The 19,083-nt window shown below is 47.9% G+C and overlaps 1 protein-coding gene across 6 annotated transcripts in view; it reads left to right on the top strand.

Moving 5' to 3' along the window:
• The first annotated feature begins 701 nt into the window (after nucleotides 1-701).
• The window catches only part of SIN3A (SIN3 transcription regulator family member A), a 31,375-nt gene continuing 12,993 nt past the window's right edge, over nucleotides 702-19,083 (top strand). Inside the window, exons 1-12 of one of the 6 annotated variants that reach the window (XM_039343840.1) lie at nucleotides 702-938; nucleotides 1,458-1,550; nucleotides 9,889-10,110; nucleotides 10,924-11,100; nucleotides 12,075-12,181; nucleotides 12,659-12,941; nucleotides 14,371-14,619; nucleotides 15,180-15,332; nucleotides 16,177-16,335; nucleotides 17,099-17,179; nucleotides 17,566-17,684; nucleotides 18,129-18,339. In XM_039343840.1, the coding sequence (XP_039199774.1) occupies nucleotides 9,922-10,110; nucleotides 10,924-11,100; nucleotides 12,075-12,181; nucleotides 12,659-12,941; nucleotides 14,371-14,619; nucleotides 15,180-15,332; nucleotides 16,177-16,335; nucleotides 17,099-17,179; nucleotides 17,566-17,684; nucleotides 18,129-18,339 (1,728 nt within the window). In that variant the 5' untranslated portion in view covers nucleotides 702-938; nucleotides 1,458-1,550; nucleotides 9,889-9,921. Of the gene's footprint in view, nucleotides 939-1,457; nucleotides 1,551-2,908; nucleotides 3,250-7,590; nucleotides 7,691-9,888; nucleotides 10,111-10,923; nucleotides 11,101-12,074; nucleotides 12,182-12,658; nucleotides 12,942-14,370; nucleotides 14,620-15,179; nucleotides 15,333-16,176; nucleotides 16,336-17,098; nucleotides 17,180-17,565; nucleotides 17,685-18,128; nucleotides 18,340-19,083 lie in introns of those variants that run through there. The other 5 variants (XM_039343841.1, XM_039343842.1, XM_039343843.1 and 2 more) reach the window with 5 other exon arrangements.

Raw genomic sequence — 19,083 nt, 5'->3', positions numbered from 1 at the left:
AAAGTATACAATGCAACAGTTTAGAAGCCAAGGATTGCAAAAAACCGTAACTTGCTACTGTAACTTCGAGGTTCTCAGTCCTGGGGGGGGCAGAGATCCTAGGAGGGTGAAATCCAGACAGCTGAGAGAGCTTAGCCTGCCTCTAGATAAGGATTTATAGATTTCCTCCACAGGAAAGGATTTGCATCTTTGTTTGTCTTGCCTAGGGCAAGAGGAACATTGTTCTGTGCTTGACCAAGCCAAAGGTGGGGGGTGGGCAGGGGGACTCTTGAGAGCTACCGATAGCTATCTTGCTTCAAAGATTTGGGGAGGGGAAACAAGTATAGGAAAATAGTGGGGGAGAAAAGCATTAATTGTTCAAATGGATACAATCAAAATTGATTAAATTTGCTTTGTTTTGAAGGCTACATCTTCCTTCCTTCCTACCTACCTACCTACCTACCTACCTACCTACCTACCTACCTACCTACCTACCTACAGCCTTGATTTAAGATCACCCAGGGAATTCTAAGGATTCTTCAATCTCAAATTTGAATGTTCTGGTGTTTTGGGACCACCTTGAGGTTGTCATTGTACAACAGCTTTTCCTTCCTGAACTAGGGCCCTCCAGCTATGTTCAGAAGATAATTCAAGCCACCGCTGGTCACCAAAGGTGTGGGGTTCAAAAATGCAGGTTCCCTGAGTGTTGGCTCGCCTGGTGTTACTAACCTGGCCTTGCTTTTTCCTGATGCCTTTATTCAAGTCTAATCATGTTGGCTGACTTGTTTATAAGTCAGATGGGGAGGAGGGGAACTTGTCTTTGAATTGTAGGCGTGCCTGGCAGTGGGGAGGACTGAATTGCGGTGTGATAGCAGCTTTTAGCCACGTGGAAAGAAGTGGATGTCAAAGGAGGAGGGTGAAATTGTGAGTGAGGACGCCTGCTGCTGTTTTAGTTTATGGTGAGACGTGTGCAGTTTTGGAGTGAATTGGCTACTCGGAATCAGTATGTGTGAGTTGCGCAGGCATATGAATTTGTTGAATAAATAAAAATAAATTTACTGCACATTTCCAAAGCTGCATTTGAGAATTGGTTGTGCTTCCCGTCCAAAGCACATCCTGTCCTTTTACTCTGAATTGTAATTAACTTGATTATTCCGGACGCCAGGAGGATGGTGTCACTTGCTTTCTGAGCCATCCAGGATAAGAGGCTGGAAGGAACAGATGTTTAATGCAGTGTGTAATTGGGCAGAGACGGGATAGCAAACAGTCATGTAATTCAGGTTGTGTGTTTGCATTGACACACTGCCCCTCGGCTGGCCATGCCATCACATGGCAGGATGAGTTAAAATATACCTGGCTGACCTGGGGCTCAGTAGAGCATGTAAACAGACACTTAAAGTATTGTGTTATAACATATCATTTTTCAGTATCAGAACAAAGCTTTTTTTACAGATCATTCCATTTTTTCAATCTGTCAGATTCCTGATCTTCTATCCTGTCCTTTCCAAGAATTCTCCCGTCTTAAGAAGATAGTTCTTCCTGCATCTTTTTATCTTAGATGTGAGTGGATGGTGAGTTTACTGTAAATATTCTATAGCTTTCTGTATGTATGCTGCAGTATTTATGCTCAGTGCAAACAAGGGACTCCAGGAAAATCCATGCTGAGAATCTAAAATTCCCACCAGACCTCTGGCTTCAGTACCCACGTTAAAACTGGGCACTTAAAAATAAATAATCACCCGGAAATACAAACTCGTTGTGGGTTTTGTGGACTGCGCGGTAGAGAGCCCATTTCCCAAGACTACTTGACTCATGTAATTTTTTTTTTTTTAAAATGAAGCATCACACGCGATTTGCATAGTGCTTATTAGAAACATCTTGTTCTGAGGCGTTCGAGTAAACCGTCTGTGGTAAAGCTATCTTATTTTAAAAAGGAGGGGTTTACTTATTGGGCTTCAAAAGAGAAACAGAGCTGCTAGCCTCTCTGCAACCCTGCCCAAGTGCCACGTTTGGTCTTCACCGCAGCGCAAGTGGTTGTTTAAGAAGGGCAGAGCCAGTTAGCGTCCTGCTAACTTGGCAATGCAACCAAGAATTTTATTTTATTTTGGGGTTGGTTTTTTTTGCAGAAACTGGATTGGCCCCAGGTTTTAATTGGGGAGGGGGCAATGCATTTGGGAATTGGTGCCCGGCGCTTGCAAAGCGTGCACGGAGACCTGTTGCCTCCGCCCGCGAGAACGGACGGCCTGCACTCCCTTTGATCAGACTTCCGGGGAGAGGTTGGGCTACGTGGGTTTCCCGTGTCGGCGTGGGGGAGGGGTAGAGCTGCAGTTGCAGCAACATCAGCGGAGAGGTTTTTATTATTTATTTATTTATTGCTTTGCAACCGAGCGCGCCTGACATTGCAAGCTTTGGATGCGAATTCTGGTTGTGGTCCTCCTCCTCCTTTTCTCTCGCCAGCGTGGTTGCACGGAGCCGGTGGCCTTCCTGCGAGCCACGATGCCCGGACGCTGCGCGGATTTGCAAGGGCAGCAGCCGCGGCGCCGATGTAAACATTCCACAATAGGGCTCCCCGGAGAAGGGGCGGGGCCTCCCGCCACCCAGGGGGGGCGGAGACAGGCCGGGAGCATCGAGGGGCGGAGCCGGCTCTTTCCTCGCCCGCTCTCTGTAAATCCCACCCTTTAGCCTGACTGGCAGCGCCTCTCGTCCAAGGGACAGCGGCGCCCGCAGAGCGCTAGCCAATGAGCGTCGCGCAGGGCGGACCCTCCGCGTCCCATACGGACATTTTCTCGGCTTCTCTCCACCCCTTTTCCTACACTCCCCCTCCCTCTCCCACCCCGCCTTTGGCATCCCCTTCCTGGGAGCTGGCAGCCAATCGGGCTGGCGGAAGGGAGGCTGTGCTGCGCGGGGATTGGCCGAGCTGCTGGAGTGGCAGCCGAACCGCCCTGTAGCCGCGCGGAAGACCTCCCCGGAGCAGGGGAGGGGCGGGATTTCTCAGGGAACAGAGAAGCGGGCAGCGCTCGGCGGCGGCCGTCCTGAGACGGTTGGTCTGTAGCCGCGGTCCCCCTTCCTATTCTCCCGACCCCCTCACGGGAGCCCGAGCCGTGCCTGGCCGCCAACTCGTCCGCCCAGGCCTGGCCCGGCCTTCTGCCTTTTCCTCAGCGCGGGGATCTGGCGCCCGGAGGAGAAAGACGGGAGCCCCGGACGAGGATTCGCCGCGCCGGCTCTGAGGCGAGGTGCTCACCGGCGGCCGCGGCGGCACGCAGGTGAGAGGTGAGGGGGGGCTCGAGGCGGAGAGGGAGGGGGCAGCGCGCGCGGCGTGACGAGAGCCGAGTCTGCGGGAGGGGGGCCGCGCGCGGCGAGAGGGCGGGGCCTGGAGGCGTGTGGCGCGCGCGCTCGAGCGTGCAGGGGAGGACGGGTCTGGCCGCCGCCTCTCCACCAATCGCGGCTCCGGGTGCTGCCCGGCTCCGCCCCGTCGCTCCCGAACGGCCGCGGCGGGCAGCCGCGCCGCCCCCGCTGTCCCTGCAGGCTCCGCCCCCTTTGCTCCTAGCTTGCCGCGCGGGCGGGCCGCCCGCGAGGCTCCTCCCCCTCCCGTCATGGCTTCCCCCCCTCCGGTGGCGGCATCCGCCTCGGCCCGGCGAGGCTCCTCCCCGGCGACGCGGAGGGGCGGGGCCGAGCCGGTCCCTCCTGCCGCCGACGCGGGCGGGCTCCTCCGGCCCATCATCCCCAGCCGGGGCGCGGTTCCTGCGGAGTGCTGCGAGGCCTCTTTCCTCCCCCCCCCGTGGCGTTTGGGGCGGGGGCTGCGGCTCCAGATGTGGGGGGGTTCCGTTCTTTGATGGGGGTTCTTTAGCCCTCCCCCTGGCAGCATCGCCCTTGCCCCCCTTTTCTCCCCGTTTTAGGCTAATTGGGGGGGCAGCCAAGGTCCAGCACATCTGGAGAGCCCCAGCTGGTCAGTTTCCTTAAATACCGAATTACAACATCTGGCCCATTGCGATTCCATGGTGATTTTATTATGGTTTTATTTTAATTTAATATCTCCTCTATAGTATTGTCCACATATATATTATATTATATATATATTTATACACACATACACACACACACACACACACACACACACAGGTGGTCCTCAAGTTAGACCCACAATGGAGCCCAATCATTTCCACTGCTAAGCTAGACACTCGTTAAGTGAGTTTTGACCCATTTTACGACCTTTCTTGGCAGAGCTGTTAAATGAATCACTGCAGTTCTTTAAATTAGCAACAGGGTTGTTGAGCGAGTCTGCTTCTCCATTGACATGGCTTGTGAGGAAGTCGTAAAAGAGAGTCAGGTGACACACATATGCACACACACACACCCCGGGACACTGCAACCGTCATAAATGTGTGTTGGTTGCCAAGCATCCGAATTTTGATCACGTGACCATGGAGATGCTGCAATGGTCATAAGTGTGAAAAACGATCCGAAATCACTTCATAAAGTGCCGTTGTAATTTTGGTCACTAAATGAACAGTTGTAAGTTGAGGATAAATATACTGACGCTTCATTCAGACTGTGTATCAGTGATTGCACGAACTCTGTAGATGCTATATGTCAGTAGTGGCGAACCTATGGCACGTGTGCCAGTGGCGGCACTCAGAGCTCTCTCTGTGGGCACGTGTGCCATGTCCCGGAGATGGCAACCGTCCTCTTCAACCAGCCGCCCGCTAACTCGCCGTGGTCCCACATGGCCAGATGCATCCCAGCACCCATGCACTTGCTGGCCTCTGTGTGCAGGGGCCGATGGTTTCAGGCAGCAGCCACCCTGGCCCCTGCCTCGCCTTGCCCTGCAACATGGCACCCCTGCCCGGCCTCGCCTCACCCCACAAGAACCAGCCTCCTGCTCACTGTCCCACCTGCCAGAGACCCCTGGATCTCCCCCATCTGCCGGGCCATGCCTACCCTGGCCATTCCCACCCATCTGCCATGATCACTGTAGCCATGCCCACCTAGCGGGCCACGCCCACCCGGCACCCAGCAATACATAAGTAGGTTTTGGGTTGATGTTTGGGCACTCGGTCTCTAAAAGGTTCGCCATCACTGCTCTATGTTAAATAAAGAGAGTGAGAGGAAGGCTGCTGTGCCCCAAATCTGCCCCCTTGCCCATTGCAGCTGGGGGGGGTCGTCCTTCCAGGGCTTCCTCACTTCCATCACCGCCTGCTAATTCCATCCTGTGCTGTTGAACACAAACACACTTGGCTGAGAAGCTGGGTGTTTCTGAAAGGATGGAACACGTGTGTGTGTGTGTGTGTGTATATGCGCACGCGCGCGGAATCTTCCTTAATTGTTGGGGCAGCAAAGAGAAATTAATGTAGGATATTCAAGGCGGGGGATCTAAGGATTGTCTTATTGCACTTTGTAAATGGAAGGGATCTTAGAGACCCTCTAATCTGGTCTTTCCTGAAGAAGTTGGTGGCTTTAAGACAGGGAGACTTCAATTCCCAGAATTCCCCAGCCAGTGTCTTCAAGATGTGGGGGAGTTCAATTCCCAAAACTGCTCAGAGCTTATAACCCATAGGATGCTTTCAACCCTGACAACTTTGAAGATTTGTGGACTTCAATTCCCAGAATTGTCCCCCAGCTGGCTGGGGAATTCTGGGAATTGAAATCCATATATCCTAAAAGTTGCCAACTTTTGAGAAACACTGCAGTCTGATCCCACCCTCTCAGCGGCGCCGGAATCCACTCCTCCTAAAACACCTTGAGAGATGGGTTATCCAGCCTCTGGATCCACCATTCTTCCTTCGATTATTTCAGTTTTTACTTTGGTGGCTGCATTTTATATGCTGCTCTTCAGGTATCCAGTGCTGGGGGGGGGCACATCACTGACAGGGAGGGGAAATGATTGGTCAGTTCTAACCTGAGCACCGAATTGCAAGCAGAAGTGATGAATGCAGCATCCCTGTGTCTGTTGGAGAAATCTCTGAGGATGTGGTGTCAGTCCAGATGCTCTTGCGTAGTGCAGTGTATGGGGACACACTTGTGAGACCTCAGTGGACTTTTGCATATTGGCTCCTTGCTCTTCAGCCAGTTGCTTTGAATCTGGTTTCACTGCCTTCTCTCTCTACTGGGCTTTCTGTCCTCAGATGCTCCATATCGCCACACCAACAGGCAGTCCTCGGTCAGACACCAGGGTGTGCTAAAATGGGATTTACTCCTATTAAGTCTCCTCTTGAGTGTGCTTTAAATGGAATGATTCAGTGCGCAGCGTTTGTGAGAGGCTGTTTAAATATAATAGTTGTTCGTGGTATGAAATTGTGAGGGCAAGTGGCTGGCGAACCTTTTCCTCTTGTTTATTTCCTATTTTAGGAATGCAAAGCTTAATTAATCCCCTGGTCAGAAATAGATAGCTAGCTTAGCATGGATGAGCGAGCACCTAATATTTCTCTCTGTTATAAGATTGTGGGTTTGGTTTCGTTTTTTTAACTGAGCTAATTTTTTTTTTCGTTGAGAAATCTGAGATTTTTTTTCATGTTTTATTCTGCATTGCTACTTAAATGTGCAGGATCTATTTGCAAAGTCTTTTGTAATGTTGTTAAGATTCCTTTATGTTTGGTTTGCCATCATGATGCAGTAGTATTTATAGTTCCTTGGGGCTAAAGTTTCATTTTATTTGTTTTTCTTTTTCATTTTATTTATTTTGCTGCTTGGATACCAAGAAAAAATGGCTTTGATCATCTGACAAACTGTTGGGTTTGCATAAGTATATCAATTTTAATAATTTATATGTTCATATTTTGAACTAAAAACACCAACTGGGTTTTATAAACCACGGTAGCTATGTTTGACTAAATCAGACGTGAGCAATGTTTTGGTTTAGTGTAAAATACTTAGATGCAAATCTCTTGATATAGTGGGATAAAGATAGGATGCTAGTCACAGAATATTTTTTTAATTCAAAAGGCTATGTAATTACGAACTCAAAACTCTAGGAACTATACTTAGATGTCACTTACATTACACACTTTATGGCAGGTGAAGAGTTGTTGGACAGAAGCTTTTTAGATCTTGAAAAAAAGTTGCATTCTGAATTTCCAATTTTTACTGGATTATATTTTACGCCTTCCAGTACATCGTAAAATATAATTCTGTCAGGTATCAGATCCTTTATTGTTTCAGTGAGCTTCTCAACCAGTCTGATGCATCAACAATAAAATTAGTTCATGCCTTTATTAATAATATGTATTTCACGGATTGATGTCATAATCCAGCTTTTTTCCAACCTGTGGCATCCCAAATGTATTGGATCAATAGATACATTGAACTATTGTTAAATATGTCTAGTGTTCCCCCCTCCTCCAAGCTTGGCAACTTTAAGATGTATGGACTTACAGTCTCAGCATCTTCAATTTCCCCCTTACTGGTGAAGGTTCGTCTTTTGATGTGAAATGCATTCTTCAGGTATATTTTCATGGATTAATTTTCATGTGTTCAGTGGCTCATTAAACATGTTCAATTATTGCAATGAAATGCCCGTACGTTTGTATAATTCATCTTCACCGCAGGCAGAAAGACAAAAGCACAGTCCTCATAGAAGGAATTAATATCTTAACTCCTTAAATACTTTCATTTTAGGTGCTGCAGAAGGCAAATTGGTAACCTCAGTCAACCTTAAACGGGATGATCATGCATGTAACACAGATCTGCAGACTTTGGGGTTTAAGCACGGGTACACGTATGTTAATTAGACCAAAGTATCTTTTCTGTTCTATAAATAAAAACTGATAGTAATCAAAGGCAGATGTTGGCTTCGGCAGGCACCGATTTGATTTGAGGGTGTGAAGGATGGGGGGGGAAACCATCTCATTTAATACATTTGTATTCTGGCAAGCAAGTTTAAGGAGGCCAGAGGGACAGGGGCTGGTGTCAAAAGAGAAAAGCGTTTCTAATTCTTCAGTATCCTTTCCAGCAGCTCTGTCTGCCTAATCCTGTGGGCAGTTCACTAGCAGCTGCTTCAAAGCACGCGCAAGGTGTGTGTTTCGTTGGGAGCAAAAGCATGGGAGGATATTTACTATGCTGCTCTGCTGCTGAATCCAAGTGACTCATTCATGCAACTGTGGTGCCAGTACAGCGTACAATAAATGCTTTAGATGCAATTAGTGCTCTCTCTCGCTCTCTCTCTTCTGACATGTTTCAGAATTAATACGCCAAGCGCAGTGTTTCTCAACCTTGACAATTTTAAGGCATGTGGACTTCAACTCCCAGAATTCCACAGCCAGCATTGCTGGCTGTGGAATTCTAGGAGTTGAAGTCCACATGGCTTAAAATTGTCAAGGCTGAGAAACACTGCGCCAAGGGAAGATGATGCATTACTTAATTCACTCCCGTTTAGCCTCTTGAGCCACAGGGGTTCTTAGATGCTGCAGATTATGATCGAGATATATTTAAAATATATATTTGATTCTGGAAGTTGGAGTCCACAGGTCTTAAAAGTTGCAAAGGATGGACACCCTTCACTTAGATCAGGGGTAGGCAATCTTGGCTCTTTTATGACTCGTGGACCTCAACTCCCAGAATTCCTGAGCCAGCATAGCTGGGAGTTGAGGTCCACGAGTCATAAAAGAGCCAAGGATGCCTACCCCTGACTTAGATCATTTAAGGCTGAGAGGGGGTGGTTGATTGCCTTTCCAGGTAGTCCTTGACTTAGAACCTTTTGTTTAATGACCGTTTGAAGTTACAACAGTCATGACCATTTTTCACACTTGCGATCATCGCAGTGTCCCTGTGGTCACATGATCAACATTCGGACGCTTGGCAACTGGCTCAAATTGATGACGGTTGCAATGTCCTGGGGTCAGGTGATCCCCTTTTGCGACCTTCTGACAAGCAAAGTCAATGTGGGAACTCACTTAACAACTGTGTTACTAGTTCAACTAATTACTAATTTAAGAGCCGTGGTGGTGCAGTGGTTAAAGTGCAGTACTGCAGGCTAATTCTGCTGACTGCCAGTAGTTCGGCAATTCGATTCTCACCAGCTGAAGGTGGACACAGCCTTCCTTCCTTCCGAGGTCGGTAAAATGAGGACCCAGACTGTTTGGGGGAGCAAGATGCTGACTCTGTAAATTGCTTAGAGAGGGCTGTAAAGCACTGTGAAGGGGTATATAAGTGCTATTGATATCTACTGATCCATCCATCCATATATCCTCTATCTGTATATCTGGTGGCACAGTGGTTAGAATGCAGCATTGTAGGCAGACTCTGCCCACAGCCAGGAGTTCGATCCTGAGGGCTCAAGGTTGACTCAGCCTCTCATCTTTCCGAGCTCAGTAAAATGAGGTCCCAGATTGTTGGTGGCCATATGCTGACTATAAACCAGTGATGGCGAAACCTTTAGAGACCAAGTGCCCCAAACCCACTTATGTATCGTCAAGTGCTAGGTGGGCATGGCTGCGGTGGCAACAGAAGACTGGGTGAAACTAAAAAGTTCAGTCAATCAATTCCAACTTTGTGAGATCTTTTTTTTCCCTGAGAGAAGTTGAAATTGATTGATTGAACCTTTTTTTTTTTTTTTTTGCACACGGTGACAGAGGCCTAAAACGAAAAGGTTTTATAAAACCCAGATGAAGGCCTAGGACTCGGGCGAAGGCGCACGTGCCCACAGAGAGGGCTCTGCGTGCCACCTGTGGCACGCATGCCATAGGTTGGCCATCACGGCTATAAACCGTTTAGACGGGGCTGTAAAGTACTGGGAAGCGGTATATAAGTCTGTGCTACTGCTATTAACTGCAGTGATTCACTTAACAACTGTGGCAAGAAAGGTGGTAAAACGTGGCAAAGCTCCCTTAATAACTTTCTCCCTTAGCGACAGAAAGTTTGGGCTCAGTTCTGGCCGTTAAGTCGAGGCCTGTTTGATCCCTTTCCGTCTCTCCGCAGGATTCGTAGCGCTTTCCTGAGCATGAATTCAGAATGAAGCGGCGAGTGGAGGAACAGGAATCGCCCGTCTATGCGTCCCAGCAGAGACGCATTGCCAGCAGCGCCGAACCCTTCCAGCACCAACATCGCGTGCTCGCTCCGGCCCCCCCTGTATATGAATCTGTTTCGGAGACCATGCAATCCGCTACCGGGATCCAGTACTCGGTCACTCCCAGCTACCAGGTAAGAGAGGGGCTGCCAGATAAGAGCTGAAGTGACTCCTGGGAGAAGAAGCTGCACAACAGTGAAAAGTGGTGTTTGTTCTCCTGCCTTTGAGAAATTCTTGCGCTCTTAGTCGGAAGCAGACACTTTAGTTACACAATCGTTGCAGTTCCCTGAATTCCTATGAGCACAGGGGCCATAGCAAACAAGGAGGCTTGTAGTGATGTAAAAGGGCCTGGACCTTCTAAACCACAATTCTGGGAGTTGAAGTCCACGAGGCTTAAAGTTGCTGAGCTTGGAGATCCCTGCTCAAGATAATACACATAGTCCTCGCCTTAACAACAGTTTATTTAGTGACCGTTCAAAGTTACGACGGCACCGAAAAAAGTGAGCTATCACCATTTTTTAACATAACCGTTGCAGCATTCCCCCCCCCCCCCGGTCATGGGATCAAAGTTTGGGGGCTTGTCCGCCGGCTCACATTTACGACGGTTGCAGCCTCCCTTTTTACGGCCTTCCAACCAGCGGAGTCCACAGGGAAGCCAAATTCGCTTAACAACTGTGTGACCCAGCTGAACCACTGCCCCGATTCACTTAATAGCTGTGGTCAGAAAGGTCGTAAAGCAGAGGCAAAACTCACTGAACAGCTCAGTTAAGTGAGTCATAAGTTAGATTTTTTTTTTTTTTGAGACGGTTCAGCTAGTAGCATCACCCAGATTTTTATTTTATTTTTTTTGCCTCCACTGAAAGAAGGATTCCTTGCCCTTGTGTGAACGTGGGCGAGGTCCTGCTGGTCTGTAAGCTCCACGGCTTTTCTTCCCTCCGCCTCACCAGGTGTCCACGGTTCCCCAGAGTTCCAACAGCCATGGACCCACCTTAGCCACCGTCCACAGCGGGCACCACCACCCCACCCCTGTCCAGCCCCATGGGAGCCAAGTGGCGCAAAGCCATGCTCACCCAACTCCACCAGCAGCGCCAGTCCAGGGGCAGCAGCAGTTCCAGAGGCTGAAGGTGAGTCCGGCCGGAGGGGCCAGGGGCGCATGAAGCATCGTCAAACTCAGCCGTAAAAAGAAATTCCGTGGTTTTTGTGCAGGTGTGTTGAGCTGCGTTTTGATACGTGGCGATTGTGCCTTTTGTTCACAGGTGAACTGTTTGTGCTTTTTGGATGAGTTGGTTTTATCCTCCCCCCCCCACACACACACAAAACCACATTGGATATATTTGTTGGTTTATTCGTTTATGTGCTCCACTTTTAGATTCTAACCTCTTCATACTTTTCGGTGGGAAACCAGTAAAGACACAGCAGTGTTGATTCACTCCACTCCTCCTTCCATCCTCAGTGGTGTAGAAAATGAAATTGCTGCTTTGGCTGCTAACAGCTTTGGAAGACTTTGTGTTTAGCTTAACATTTAATCACTTGATCATTTTCCTAAACGCTTTGTGCTGAGCGGTGCAAAAAGCATTAAAGCTTTGGAAGTGAAGTCAGTTCTGAATGCTTTGAATAGGGTGTATTTCTAGGACAGGGATAGGCAACTTTGGCTTTTTTATGACTCATGAACTTCAACTCCCATGGCTGGCTCAGGAATTCTGGGAGTTGAAGTCCATGAGTCATAAAAAGAGCCAAGGTTGCCTACCCCTGCTCTAGGAGAACAGTAAAATACCTCGGAACCATTCCTTTTAATCTAATAATAGATTTAAATTGAAATTAACCTTTTAAATTTAAGTTTATTACAGCTCATTTCTTTTTTATCAGCCAAACCAGTCTTCCTGATCCCACGGGAGTTCAATTCTTTTACTTAAAATTTGTTGGGAACTTACTGCTTCATAAATGTTTTTAGGCCTTCAGTTCAGTTTTGAACATTTAAATAAGGTTCACGTTTATCAATATTCTATTGCTAATATCTGGACCAAGTTTACCCTTGAAAGCGTGGAGATGAAATGTTGTTGGAAAGGGATGTTTTTAACATGGGTTATTTTGGCTGCAGGTGGAAGACGCTCTTTCCTACCTTGACCAGGTGAAGCTGCAATTTGGTAGCCAGCCTCAAGTCTACAATGACTTCTTGGACATAATGAAGGAGTTTAAATCTCAAAGGTATACAGAATGGCTGCTTGTCTACGTTGGTTTTTATTTTCCTTCATTTGATGGGAATCCAACTGTTAACGGCTTGTTCAGTGAACAGTAGTGAACATAAATGTAGTCTAATGCATAAAACTTGACTGGTCTTATAATAATTCTGTCTTTTATCCCCAAACGCTAATGTCTGTCTAAGTTTTCCTGTAGTTATTTTCCTCTGTGGCGGACTATAGAATCTAGTGGGCTTGTGGCCATAAGGCAGTGTTTCCCAAACTTGACCATTTTAAGGCATGAGGACTTCCAACTCCCAGAATTCCACAGCCAGCGTTGCTGGCTGTGGAATTCTGGGAGTTGAAGTCCTCATGCCTTAAAATGGTCAAGTTTGGGAAACACTGCCATAAGGGATGCATCTGAATACAGCTTGTCTTTACCCATGTCGGAATTTGTGCCAGGTGTCTGACCTCTTTCTTTTCCTTCCTCTGGCTTCCTGCGCAGCATCGACACTCCAGGGGTGATCAGCCGCGTCTCTCAGCTCTTCAAAGGCCACCCAGATTTGATCATGGGTTTCAACACCTTCCTGCCTCCCGGCTATAAAATCGAAGTCCAGACCAACGACATGGTGAACGTAACCACCCCGGGGCAGGTGCATCAAATCCCAGCCCATGGTCTCCAGCCACAGCCCCCGCCGCAGCCCCAGCACCCGTCTCAGCCCTCGGCACAATCTGCTCCCACCCCAGCACAGCCAGCACCGCAGCCGCCACCCGCCAAGATCAGCAAGGTCAGCGCAAGCTAAATAGGCGGGCTTGGCTTAGGAACGGGAAGGCAGGAGCTCAAGCCACGAGGGTTTCTGAGCATCGGAGCTGCTGATGAAAGAATGGAATGGAATGGAAAGTAGAATAGAATATGGAATAGAACAGTGGTGGTGAACCTACGGCACGGGTGCCAGAGGTAGCACTCAGGGCCCTCTCTGTGGGCATGGGTGCCATCACCCTAGTCCTAGGCCTTCAGCTGGGTTTTATAAAACCTTTTCGCTTGAGGCCTCCGCCGTGTGCAAAAAAAAAAAAGTTCAATCAGTTAATCAATTTCAACTTCTCGCAGGAAAAAAAAAGATCTTGCAAAGTTGGAATTGATTGATTGAACTTTTTAGTCCCAACCAGTCTGCCATTACCACTGCAGTCACGCCCACCCAATGGGCCACGCCCAGCCAGTGGCATCCACCCGGCACACGACGATGCATAAGTGGGTTTTGGGGGTGCAGTTTGGGCACTCAGTCTCTAAAAGGTTCACCATCACTGGAATAGAACAACAGTTGGAAAGGACCTTGTAGGTCATCTAGTCCAACCCCCTGCCCAAGCAGGAAGTGCTCTTGAAGGACAGGCGAAGGCCCTAAGAAATGACATTTAAGGGTGGAGTTTACAAAACAGCTGAGGTGTCAAACTGCTGGCCACAGAAGCCACATCCATCCCGGCTCCAGCCAGGGGAAAAAGTCACGATATGTTGCAACACGTCATGTGATGCAACGAGTTTGACACCCCTGATTTACAGGAAGTCCTCAGCATACGACCCCGGTTGGAACTAGAATTTCCTTTGCAGGTGGTCCTTGACTTACGACCACAGTTGAGGCCCAGATTTCTGTTGCTAAGTGAGACGTTTGCTAAAGTGAATTTTGCCCTGTTTGAGGACACTTTGTTGCCACAGTTGTTAAGCAAATCACTGCATTGGTTAAATCAATAACATGGTCGTTAAGTGAGCCTGGCTTCCCCCGTGGACTTTGCTGGTCAGAAGGTCACAAAAGGGGATCAGGTGACACCCCCCCCCCAGGACACTGTGGCTGTCATAATATGAGTCACCCGATGTCCGAATTCTGATCACGTGACTACAGGCATGCTGCAATAGTCCTAGGTGTGAAAACTGGTCACAAGTCACTTTTTTCAATGCCAGTTTAACTTCAGTCACTAAGCAAATTGTTGTAAATCGAGGATTACCTGTAGATGCCGCTTGCCAAGCAACTTAATTCTGATCACCTGACCCTGGAGGTGCTGCAGTGGTCTTAAATGTGAGGACCGGTCCTAAGTCAGTTTTTTTTTTTTTTTAGTGTCCTTGTAACTTGAAATGGATGCTAAGCAGATGGTCATAAGTGGGGGGCTGCCTGCAGTTACATCCCTCTGGCCCAAAGCCACCCTAACCGTTCGGCTCTGCTTTTCTAGCCCTCCCAGCTACAGGCGCACACGCCCACCAGCCAGCAGGCCCCTCCCGTCCCCTACGCGTCGCCTCGTTCTCCGCCGGTCCAGCCCCACACGCCCGTGACAATCTCTCTGGGGACGACCCCGTCCCTGCAGAACAATCAGCCGGTCGAGTTCAATCACGCCATCAACTACGTCAACAAGATCAAGAACCGTTTCCAAGGGCAGCCGGACATTTATAAGGCTTTCTTGGAGATCCTCCACACCTATCAGGTGAGTCAGCCAGCTGTTCCTTCTGAGGTTTACTCTGAAATTGGAGAGCTGTGTTTGTGTGTGTGTGTGTGTGTTGAGCAGAAGATTTTTTTTTTGGCAAAGCAGGAGGAGTTTTGTCAATGGGCAGTGGGAGAGAGAGTAACGCCTGCTTGGCGATAAATAGTTGGAATTTGCTTCTCTGCTGCAAGAGGGAAGCTTTGTCCATTAAGTGTAAAAGAAACCCTGAAATAGATGCAGGTGGAGCTAAGGAGAGGTGATTGGCCTCTCCGGTGTCCGATTTTGGGTGACAACTTTGGGGCAAAGCACAAACCGCCTCCAATGTCTTTTTCAGCAACTCTTCTTTTGAAATCGGGGGGGGGGGGTTCCTCATTTTTTAAAAAAATATTTTTTTAAGGCTCAGAGAGCAGAAATGGACGAAGGGCAGCTCCTTAAAGTCTTTCTTTCTTTCTTTCTTTCTTTCTTTCTTTCTTTCTTTCTTTCTTTCTTTCTTTCTTTCTTTCTTTCTTTCCTTCCTTTCTTTTTTTTTCTTTCTTGAACCTTCCTCCTCTGTCTCCTAACAGAAAGAACAGCGAAATGCCAAGGAAGCCGGCGGGAACTACACCCCGGCGTTGACTGAACAGGAAGTCTATGCCCAGGTGGCACGCCTCTTTAAGAACCAGGAGGACTTGCTCTCCGAATTTGGGCAGTTCTTGCCAGACGCAAACAGCTCGGTTGTGAGTGATCTCTAATCTGACAACTTGCATTGACTTCCAGTTCCCGGCAAACCACCTCCGGGTGAACCCTGGGTTCATTTAGCAGCCCGAGACGCTTGTTTAATGACCGCTGCAAAACAAAAAAAAGATTGTAAAATTGGATCGGTCCCATGAGTCATCCCATTTAGACCATCACAAGTTTATTTTATTTTATTTTAGTATATTGGTAAAATTGATTGGGCTGCTCCTCTTTCCAAAAGGTAACTGGGCAGCTTACAGTCATAAAAGATAGATCTACATTAAAACGTAAATAAATTAAAACCAAAGAACATGTGGGGAGGACGGGGCGGAGTAGGGGGGAGGTGGGATCTGTTATTACCCAATCAGCCACTTCCACTGTGCTGTTTCCCCATTGGGCCTCAAGCCAATGGGCAGAGCCAGGTCTTTAGGGCCTTACAAAAGGATAGGAGGGTTGGGGCCAACCTCACATTGAGGGGGCTGGATGTTTCAGAGGGCAGGAGCCACAGCAGAGAAGGCCCTCCTCCTGGACGCAAGGGCCAGCCAAAATAATCAGGCTGACGGGACCCACAGCAAGCTGCCTCTGTTGGCATACGTGGGGCAGGCCATTCCCATTGGGGTGAGACGGTCCCTCAAGTAACCTGGACCCACAACTGTGATGGGCCAGCTCCTTTACAGTCGTAACTCAAGGAGTATCTGTATATGATTTGAGCAGAACGTGACCCTAAGGTCAAAAATCATTTTTATCTTCAGGTGGCCTGTATTCATAGCCCCTTAACTGGTTAATTCTTGTGAAACATTTTTACATGTTCTCATCACAACCTTGTTTGTGGTTCTTTCCGATCAGCTCTTGAGCAAGACCACTGCCGAGAAAGTGGAGTCCGTGAGAAACGATCACGGAGGCACCATTAAGAAACCCCAGCTCAACAGCAAGCAGCAGAGGCCCAATCAGAACGGCTGCCAACTCCGGAGGCACGCCACCACGGGGGTGACCCCACCAGTGAAGGTGAGACCCTCCGTTACCACTTTCACCTCAAGGCTGCAGTTGGTGGCAATTGCACAGTAGTTGGCCATACGCGCTTAGCAAATAAAAACAATATGCTACCTGCTAATGTTCCATCCTGATCTTCTCCCAATAATAATATAGTGCTTTAATTTTAGGAACTAGTTAAGAACACCTAAGGGATCTTTAATGCTATAAAACTATATTTTCTACAGCACTTTCCCATTTTACTGATGTTATTGAATTAAGAATTTCAGTAGGATAGACTGTGCTACATGAGGCACACCAGAAACTTAATTTCTTAATCGTTCAGGTCTGGTCTGGCCCTGGAAAAGGAAATGAGAAAAAGATGTAACCCTGAGTCAATTAGGGAACTACTGATCTACAACTGCAGTTTCTTTTTAAGTCCATGTTTAGTCTGCCTGGATAATAATCTAAATTTAAATTGATTACGTAATTATTCCATATTTCCCAAGGAAAAGAACTATAACCCCTGTCATTCAAATTTCGCGTCCCTTAATTCGGGGGTCTCCAACCATGGCAACTTTACAACTTATGGACTTCAACTCCCAGAATTCCTCAGCCTTAATTAACAGCTTTAGCCTGCCTTAATTAACAAACTCTTGTCCTATCAAAGTGGTATTGATAACTGTGCAGTTATTCCTCTCCTGTTGTTTAACTACAAATTTAAAATGTGTTGTGGTAGATGTCACTTATTTATTCTTTTTGGGGGGGGGTTATTTGGGTGCTTGCTTTCTCTCTCCAGAAGAAACCAAAGCTTAATTTGAAGGACCCATCCTTTGCAGAAGCTGGCAAACATGGGACAGAGTCTCTGTTCTTTGACAAGGTAAGAGCGCGGATAAAACCTGTTTGCCTTGCTTAGCAAAGGAAATTCTTATCTCAGTTGTTGTAAGTCGAACATTATTTGTAAGACAGAAGTTGACTTTTATGTTTTATGACATTTTTCAGCTGTTCAACGGTTACTGCATGTAGGGGGTTATCTGGGGTCCACAAGGGATTGTAGCTTGGGTCGTGATGCGTTCCTCCTTGCCCTTTGGCTCTCCCTGCAATAAATAGACCCATTTCCCAGCTCCACGTACGTCGTGACTGTTGGTTGATGAGCTTAGAATTGTGCTAATAGGAGAGGATTGAATTGTTCCTTTGCGGGAGAGGCTCATCATCTCTTTTCCCACTTTCTCGTCCTTCTTTTTCTCTTCCGATCCCACCGTTCAGGTCCGCAAGGCGCTGCGTAGCACAGAGGCCTACGAGAATTTCCTCCGCTGCCTCGTCATTTTCAATCAGGAGGTCATTTCCCGAGCTGAGCTCGTACAGCTGGTTTCTCCATTTCTGGGGTAAGCGGACTTAACTAACTGGCCCTTTAATGTGCTCCCTTGTGGGACAGACGACATACAGCGAAGAACTGAAAATAAGCTGCCTAAAGTTGCTTGGATAGTGAAATGGGCAGGGGGTAAATTTAATAAATAAATAATACATAAATTAACAGGCAGAGAGCATCATGCTTGTTCCCTCTGCCAGCCAGCTCAGAGTTCAAGGAGTAGAGATATTTCTTTCCCAACTATTGGCAAAGTCTGTTGGTACCAGAACAGCAAATTTCACGGCAGAAGGTGAAGGGAGGAATGTTTTAAATAGGCAGAGGTTGCATCTTTCCCTGTATAAGATCATTAACAGCCCATTAAAAGTTTAAATCTCACTAAGAAGCGTAAAAATCTCTCTGCCGCAGCAACGCTAAGCTAGTGTATTCGAACTGCATTGGTTTTCATTTCGTTCTTTTTCAGAAAATTCCCCGAGTTGTTCACTTGGTTTAAAAATTTCCTGGGCTACAAAGAATCCGCACATCTGGAGAGCTTCCCGAAGGAGCGAGCTACCGAGGGGATAGCGATGGAGATAGACTATGCTTCGTGCAAACGGCTGGGCTCCAGCTACCGAGCCTTGCCTAAAAGTTACCAGCAGCCCAAATGCACAGGCCGGACACCGTTGTGCAGGGAGGTAAGCTGGCCATCTCCCCCCCCCCCCTTTGAGGATGGGGATGCTGCTGAAACCTAGCAAGAGTGACATGGCCTCCAGGGATTCTTCCCCCCTCCCCCCCAAATAATTACAGGTAATTATTGGTTTATGACAGCCATTGGGACTGGAATTGCTGTAACTAAGCAACACAGTTGCTTAGTTACAGCATTTGACCATGCTGCTTAGCATAGCAGTTACAGCAGTCCTGGTGGTGTAGTTACGCAAGGACCTCGCTTGACTCGAGACTTCTGATTTCCTGCCGTCTTCCCCATTGACTTCGTAGGAAGCCGGCAGGGAGTGTCGGAAATTGTGATCATGTGATCGCAGGACACTTCAGTGGCCAGGTCCCCTTGTTCAGCTCCGTTGTAAGTTTAAATGGTCGCTGAACAAATGGTCATAAGCTGAGGACTCCCTGTATGGATATTACCACGTCTTCCCTTTTTCATGTATCCCATGGGCTCCATTACTAAGCTGAGTGGAACCGATGAAAGGAAGAGCCAAGAGTCTGAAACTTATCCGGGGAAGACGTGGAGAAGACCAGCAGGATACCCAAGAGACTTAAAAATGACCAGTGAAAAGGATTAAATCTCTCCATGAATGTGAAGTTCCTTCCGTGGGGGATACCCATAACATGAGGTCTTTATTGAATGCATTATCAGGTTGGGCTTAAAATTCCCTTTTTAAAGCCTGGCCCACTATGGCAGGGGTCCCCAACCCCTGGTCCGT

The sequence above is a fragment of the Crotalus tigris genome, unplaced genomic scaffold (assembly GCF_016545835.1).
Source record: "Crotalus tigris isolate CLP2741 ecotype Arizona unplaced genomic scaffold, ASM1654583v1 scf7180000017877.288114, whole genome shotgun sequence".
In the NCBI taxonomy this organism is placed as follows: domain Eukaryota; kingdom Metazoa; phylum Chordata; class Lepidosauria; order Squamata; family Viperidae; genus Crotalus; species Crotalus tigris.
This window is presented reverse-complemented; position numbering and strand designations above follow the sequence as displayed.